Raw genomic sequence first — 8656 nt, forward strand, 5'->3', positions numbered from 1 at the left:
GTATTTACGTGCAGGACCAAAAAGGGTTGAAAATAGAGAAAAAAAAAGTTGTTTTATGTTTTAAGAAAGAGAACAATTATTTAATGGAACAGAAAGCAACACCATCTCCATTTCTACACAGAATTTAATAACAAAACCCTCTCTTTGTTTCTGTTTCTCAAAAGAGTTTGCTCTAAAAAAATTTCTTCTTGGTCAATGGGGGATATTATTATACTTCTAACTTTATATTAATTTCTTCTATTGTTATCTATGGGTTTCTTCAAGTTGCATGTATTCAAGGGGGTTGGGTTTGTAATATGTTTTTCAACATGATTAGCAAGGATAATAGTTTGGGTGGTTATTATGACTGTTTCAGGCGTACGATCCGATCCCATGGCTGAGGATGGATCACATCGAACCGAGAATAATATTAGTATTAGCAGTGAAGGATCAAGCTCCAAAGATATTAATATTAATAATAATATTAATCAAGAAGAAGAAGAAGATGGAGGGTGGCTTAGATTGAGTCTAGGAAGTGGTCACCATAGAGGGTCACCCTCACCCTCTCACAACCACCAAATATCATTAACGGGTAGTACTAGCAGTGGTGGTCATGATACATGGTCGTTAACTTTAGTAACGCCCCAGCACCAGCGACAGCAGCAACAACAGCAACAACTTAGTTTTCAAGTTACAAATTTTAGGTCGATAACAAAACCACCACCTATGTTATTTTTGCAACCACACCTAGGAGGGATGGCGGCTGCTATTGATTCATCTTCGTCCCATCATCAACAATACCACGACAATAATAATTATTTGCCACTAACCGCTCTTTCTGCACCGTCATCTTTAGGGCAACCACCACTCTGTATAGACTTCAGAGTGGTGGATCCGCCCCCAAAACCTTATTCTGGTGTTTGGTTTATTCTTCAAGCATCTCAAACCCAGTAAGTCATAATTTTATTAACAGCTAAACACACACCTTTTTTATTATATCACCGTGTCCATATTGTTACCTACAACCCAAGTGGCAATAAGTCACCATGAAAACCCAAGTATTAATTTAAGCATTCATTATCATTTGAAGAATTAATGTCAAGTATGTATTAATCTTGGCGTTGATGGGTTTTTCTTCTTATTATTGAATTAATGCAGGACAAAGGAACCATATTTGCCTCAACTACCAAAGAGTTACCTTAGAATCAAGTAAGTTAAAAAACATGTTTGAAACACAAACTCATCTGGCAACCGTGTACTCTTATATATCAATCGTTACCTTATTTTAATTAACACAGGGATGGAAGGACGACTGTCGGATTGTTAATCAAGTATTTGGTTTATAAACTCAAACTGGATGGCGAATTTGAGGTAATATATAATTAATCCCATATATTATCTTAATTTTCTGAGTATTACACACACAAATATATAACATGCATCTAACCGCAACCCGGTAGATATCATTAGGAAGTCCTCATATATCTTACACACACCTTCCTCTAATTAACTCTTATTAATCGTCTCCTTATATTTAAATATCGTATGCTAAGGTGTATAGAATATGGTTGGTGGAAGAAACATGAGAACCAATTAAAATGGACTGAAAGTATTCTGGTTATGATCATGTTATGTAACATCAGAATTAGGTATCAAGTACATTTCTAGGTAGCCTTCATGGTATGGTAATACTATAATTAATAATAGTAATGTATGGTTAATTAAGAGATTGAATGATCGATACATGCATATATAGATACATGTATGTGTGTGTTATAATTAATTTAGCTAATTAACGGTGTATTCGATGGCAAGTAATATATGATCCTTTGGCAAAACCTGAAGGGAAGATCATATCGTGTAAGGCTCAAGTTAATTAATATTGGAATGTTGAAAACTACGTGCCACCATCAACAATTTGCTTGCCCAAGTAAACAGCTAGCTAGCGTGCTTGGTGTGTTGCTTACATATAAATATATATCAATGGATATATAAATAAATGTTTTCCATTATGGTTTACTGTTAAAGTTTCATAGACTACACGTTTAAATTAACCATGATAACATACAGCATGTCATACAACATCAAGCTTTAATAAAAACTTATAAGTGACTTTAACATAACAGTTTTTATTTCTTTTTGAATTTCATGAGATTTTCAGAAATTGGTCATAGTGAAAGCCAGTTTTCTAGTAGTGTGGTTAGCTTCAATGGCGAAGGATAGTTGGGGGTTAGGGGTGGCCCCTGGCCACTCTGTTTTTTCGTGCAGAGTGTAAATTTATCCATTTTCGTATGACATTTTTTATACGTAGTGTAATTTTATCATTTTCCAACTGAAAATTTGATCCCGGCCCCCTCCGTTAACCGGTTTTTTAATGCGTATTTATGTCTGGCTCCCTCGACATCTTCGTCCAAGCTTCGCCACTGGTTAGCTTATCATTATATATATATATATATATATATATATATATATATATATATATACTCCTGTGTATGTTGTGTTCCTCATAATGTTTATTTTGCCACGAGCAATTTAAAGCCCTATGCAATCAACTATGAACTATACATTGGTCTGATTGTTGATGAGTCCAACAAGTTCCATTAGTTTTTTTGTGGTCTTGGACTCGAGTTTGAAACTTTCTCTACTGCTCAACTAGTTGTTCATCCTCGTCCTCCTCTTCAACGTCTCACAACCCATGCAGAGAGCCATGGGTTGTTTCTTACCTCATTACATGGAACATCTACATCGTCGGCTGCCTGTAATTCCTACACTTAGCCTTCAGCTTCTCAAACTCATGGTCAGACTAGTTAGTTTGGTGGTCAAGGTCGCCGACCACACCATTGTCATCTTTGCAGGACCAACTGCCATTATGCCAACATGTGCCCTAATGTGGCATATTTTGCACAACATTTCCTGTCTCATGATGCTAACCTTTCTATATAGAATGTTATCATAAAAAAATAAGACTCGTCTAGAAAACTTCTATATTTAAAAGAACCGAGTACCAATGCCACAAAAAATACCGGTGTTCATAACCTTAATAGTACTCTCTTCTCACAAACACGTGTATAACTATTTGAATACAATCAAGCTATTCTCAATGGCGTTACTAAGGCGCCGTTGAGAAACAAACGAGTTCTTACAAACAAAATGGCTAAAAGAAGAGAAATTAATTTATAACATTGGTATACTTTTTAAAATCGTTGTCTAAAATTACCCCTCTAATTGGCATTTGCTATAGTTCATGTCTTCTCTTACAATACTTTTCGAATATTAATTTTATAAAAACATATCATTACTCACTAAATAATGAGGAGGAATTAAGAGTAGGTGGGGAGATTGCAACACATGCATGCTACATGCCAACAATAACAAAGTCTGCCAATACTTGTCTCATTTCCTACAACCATATATATCATTATCTCTACATTCTCTTTTATCTATCCATCTAGGATTCTAGGTCTACGAATTTTTAACTATTTCTAATTTGATAGCATCAAAGAACACTTGCATTCAATGAAAAAAAAAGTTTTGAAAGTAATATTTATATTTGCTTAATAACTGGTTTTATGTATACAAGTATTGTATGCATATATCTATATAATACGTGTTGTTCGGTTATATATATAAATATATAAAACATTCTGTCTGGCATACTTAACAGAATTAATTAGGGTATCTTAAGTAGTATTTTTATGTTAAAGCTTAAATTAATATTTAAGATTGGAAGTCAAACTCATATGGCGTACGTATAGTAGGCATATATAATATCTCAATGATCGATCCCCGTATGATTGAGACACATGGATAGGATGATTCATTAAGCTTTTTAAATATTTTGACTTTAGTTAAGTTTTGTAGTTTCTAAGGCTTCTTAGTTACTTGTTTTGGAAGGAATTATATATATAGACTGACTATATATTCCTGGGTGTTACAATTTGATTGTTATTATATTATTAGTATATAAAACAAACACATTAGCTAGCTAGCAACGTAAAGATTCGAGGAAGACAACCTCCTTAATTATTCCCATGATGTCAATTCCAACAATTAATTAATTTGCCATAAAAACCAAATGGTTCATTAGCAATGCATCATAATTATATATATCCAAGCTAACTGTCTAAATAATTATATATATCCAAGCTAGCCGATGATATCGTTATCTGAATGTTTAAGGTCATATGTAATGATTAATGTCTCTTATTAATATTATTTAATGTCCTTTATGATGCACCCAGGGTGGTGTAGGGGCTTTATCCACCTCTATAATGTCCCGTTTTGAAAGATTGGTGCAACTTCAAATGTAGTGTTAGGGTTTGAGAATAATATTTGGTTTAATTTGAATGAATCTAAGATTGGTATGGAATTCCGATTGATTGATAATGGGCGGTGGGTCCTTAATTGGAAATCAAGTTGAGATGCATGTAGAGATCGAATTTGGCGCATGCGTTAGTTTCGTCATGCTTTCGCATCCTACCACTAATACATATATAGATCGACAATATTGATAGGAACCCCACACATGGGACCTAGCTACTTAATTGTAACTTTTTACACGATATTGTGGTTCAAAGCAAGCACTTATATTATAAGGTTTTATCAAGTGGTGCATTTCAATGAAAACACAAAAATGCAATGAAAAAAATTATCAAAATAGATATGATTGGCTGCATTTATTTACTAAAATAGATATAGAATAACCATCCTTATTTTAGTTCGATGAGAGTTCGTCACGTAAGCATAGTTGGCTAAGGAGGTTAACGATGTTAGTCGTCACTTCTTGAGCGCTGAATTTTTTAAAAAGTTAGGGGGGCGCACCTTCTGACCAACCATTACATGAAACTAGACACATGTCTCAAGCATACTATATTTAGCCTACAAATCTGGTGTATTAGCCGTCTGCATGGAGGCTAAAAGAAGTCAAGCCGACATCCTTATTTTTGCCTATCTGCATACGGCTGAAAAACTGGAGTTGTAGACTTAATTTAGACTATTTGGAACTCGTGTCAAGTAATGGTTGGTTAGTAGGACATGGGCCACCCTAACTTTTTTTTTTATAAATTTTTGCATTCAAAAAAGTGGCAGCTAAGATTAGCCGACTTGTCACACATGGTACAATCTGATTGGTTTAGAAGGGAATGTCTAGAGGCCGGTTGAAAGGTAAAAGTCAAAGTTTATTTTTGAAAAAATAAAATAAAATTGGTCAAATGCAAGGGGTGTGTATAAATTATAAAAGTCTTTGAAAATAAATTTACAAAAACATACTTAGGTTTTAAATTATGCATGTAATTAACTTCTTAATATAGAACCTTCTTAGTTCAATGAGTATTTGCTTTCCTTTTTTCTCTCTTTGTTCGAAATAAGAGTTACAAAGATTAAGAAATATGAAAACTCATGCATCCACAAAGAATCAAGGGTGTAAAGTAAGTGGTTTATATTAGAAGAATGCCTTTTGATTTTACATATATAAAGTTTGGCAAATGTGGAATGGAATGGATGGTTGGAGAGAGAGACGTGCATGAGATTGGCGGATGATGATGGATGATATATTTGTATATTTTGGATACAAAATAAAGCAACTGAGAATAGAAGTAATATTCCTCGGCATTTGGTCTAAAGAATTAATAAAGTTACGTACGTGATAAATTATTACAAGAAATTAGTCTAATGGCATGATGATTGCAGTCTAATTATTAAAGTATCGATCGTGGCAGAAGGTGAAGCCCATTCAACATTTTTATCTACCCTGGTATATATAGGTTTCTGTATAACTAATTATTGGAATAATGAACAAGATGTTTATTTTGATCGGTTGATGTTGACAAAATGTTCATTTGATCGATCAATTCTTAAAATGTTTACATTAAAATATGGTGACCTGATCACTATTTATTCATTACTCGATGGAATGTTTAGAATATGTTTGAGATGTAGTAAAAACTGCTTATTTAACTTATTGGCTTTTCAAAAGAGTATTTGTGACTTTTTGAAAATAGTTTTTTAACTATTATAAAAAGCCAAAATTAGAGAGACTTTTGTGTTTGTTAAACTTTTTTTTTTAACTTATTGGCTTTTTAAAAAACCAAGTCAATAAGTCTATAAACAGCTTTTAAACTAAATCACAAACATGCCCTAAATGTTCCATCGAGCCAATATGTTGTTAAGTTGTTTTCAAGTCAATAAGTTGTTTTCAAACTCAATCTCAAATATGCTTTTAACCAATCAAATTCTGTCATACTTCAAAAAACCGTCGTGTCACCAGTTATATTTTAAACTGTCAGAGCTGACGCGATTATTTTGGCGTCCGACGAGATTTATATTGTCTTCCATCGAGATTATTTTGGTTTATAATATTTTTTTGGCTTTTGATAAGATTAGTGGCTTCCGACGAAATCTTTTGAACAAGTGTCAGGATAAATTACCATCAGGTAATGATTAAATAAAAAACGGGTCAACGAGTTTTAGGGTTGGCATGTTAAGAATTAATAGATTAAACAGATATGTTGTCAACACATTGATCAATCAAATAAATATTTTGATCATTTTTTTCTAATACGTGGCATGTGAAATCTCTACCTCTAATGCTAATAAATCAGTTTAGGATCCCTTTGTAACAATACAAATAAATCATATATATTTTTGTGTCTGTGTGAATGGCAAGTTAAGTTATTGGGTCCTAGGTATGAAAAGACAAAAAGTAGCCTCCTTTTGAACCGAGTTAGATGTATGGGTAGGACCCACCATCCATAATCCCATAACAAACCCCCACCTCATGCGTACGTAATGATAATGTAATTGTACATCACATACCTGTGCATCTTCTTTACTAGCTTCATGTTCACCACCATCATTAAACTTTGTTACTAATTACATTATTCTCCTTGGTTATATTTATGAAATTAAGCAGATAGAAATAAGATGTAAAGGACAACAACTTTTGCCGTTTTTGAGCCTACAACATGTAAGAGATAACATATGGAATAGGCCCCAGAAGGATGCCGTGTTTATTAACTCATCCGCTACCTCAATGGACCATCTTATGGTGCTACATTATGGTAGAATTGCATGACCCAACACTCACAACATAATTTGTAACATTGGGAAACTTTTTGTCCCCTTAATTATATTGATGCATGCATGTGTTAATTTGCTGGATTGATCTTTTGTTTACTTGTGTTTTGAGTTAGTGTTTTTGTAGTAGTAGTAGTAAGATCAAAGGAGATTTGCTTTCAAGTTACAACAAGTAGCTGATCACCTCATATGTGGTTTTGTTTGGGGAACGTTTATAAGATGACTGTAAAATCATAGAAATTTTCATATATTTAATTTATTACCTTTTCAGTGTTGGCATCACTTCAAATATAAGATTGCATGCATATTCAAACCAATACCAAAAGAACTGTAATTCATGTGCCACTTAATTATGTGTTAGCCTTAATTTTATTATGTGGTAGTACCTAAGGTTGCATCATGATACCAAGCACATTCACAGAACATTATAAGTTTATAAGTATAGATAAAAGAGAGGCTTGACGCCACATCTTAGTTTTAAGTAATAAATGCTAAAATGCGACTAGCCAATTATGGTAGTCTATCTATTGTTCCCACTCACACCACCGCCATAGCTGAAATCTTGCCTCTCATCATATGTTACAGCTCCGTAATCTCTTCGGTCACCGGTCACCACGATTAAGACTGCCTGTTGTATCGGTGGTGGTCACTGATTACGATTCACTCATCGGCAGGGGCGAACCCACATGGAAGAGACCGGGGTCTCGGGACCCCAATATTTTTTAAAATTACCTAAAAGCTGTATATTAAATTTTTAAAGGACTCAATATAAATTATTAGTAGTTGGAACCCATAACCCAAATGCATATATGTTAAAAGTGGTAACATTCTAGTTTTTCAATTGATTGAGAGTATATATGTTAAAGTGGTAAACATTCTAGGTTTTCAACTGATTGGTCGCCTGAGAGTCACATACAGTGTGTTTCTTTTTCTTTTGGGCCATACCCAATATTATTAGGGTTACAACCAACAAATTAAAGGCAGAAAGCACCTTTTTATTGAGGTAACCACCGAATTACTTACATGTATAGGTAGTTTGCAAAGTATCTTGATTGTTTACCGATTATCAACAAGATGATCTGAATATGAACAATTGCAGGATCTAACAAGAAACAATTCTGAACAATACCAACAGAGAAAACTCTAGATCTAACAAACTCGTTCAATTGTGAGACAAAGTGAATATCCATATTTCCTAAATGAAAAATATGACGAATTATATAGTCTTGACTTATGATTATCTACAACCTGGATCAGCTGCAAGCCCAGCCCATCTTCTATTTGCTACAAGCCCAGCACCTCCAGCCCATTTAGTAATCAGCAAAGTATATATATATGTCCACCATCGAAACCTTATTATAAGTACACATTGAATTGCATTAAAAATAATAATAATAACAACAAAACAAATAAACTAATACTTTCAACAACAACTATATTATTTGTCAACGTGAATGGTGTATCTAATCTTGAAAAATATGGTGGAAACCAAGAAACATTTGGGATATCCATTGGTATATCATTTATTAAAGTTAACATTAGTTCTACCGGTTGCAACGACAAGCTTTGAGAGATGTTTTTCATCAATGAAACATGTGAAGGC

General features: G+C 33.6%; 1 protein-coding gene across 1 annotated transcript; it reads left to right on the forward strand.

Moving 5' to 3' along the window:
* The first annotated feature begins 214 nt into the window (after window positions 1-214).
* On the forward strand, window positions 215-7129 carry LOC143587678 (uncharacterized). The gene is made up of 4 exons (XM_077068905.1): window positions 215-929; window positions 1138-1188; window positions 1278-1350; window positions 6890-7129. Exons 1-4 carry the CDS (start codon window positions 343-345, stop codon window positions 7049-7051), a joined length of 873 nt encoding a protein of 290 aa, XP_076925020.1. The 5' UTR covers window positions 215-342; the 3' UTR covers window positions 7052-7129.
* The last annotated feature ends 1527 nt before the right edge of the window (window positions 7130-8656 follow it).

This window comes from Bidens hawaiensis, unplaced genomic scaffold (genome assembly GCF_021521415.1).
Source record: "Bidens hawaiensis isolate Kalapana, Puna unplaced genomic scaffold, B.hawaiensis_p1.1 tig00035836_1, whole genome shotgun sequence".
Lineage (NCBI taxonomy): Eukaryota > Viridiplantae > Streptophyta > Magnoliopsida > Asterales > Asteraceae > Bidens > Bidens hawaiensis.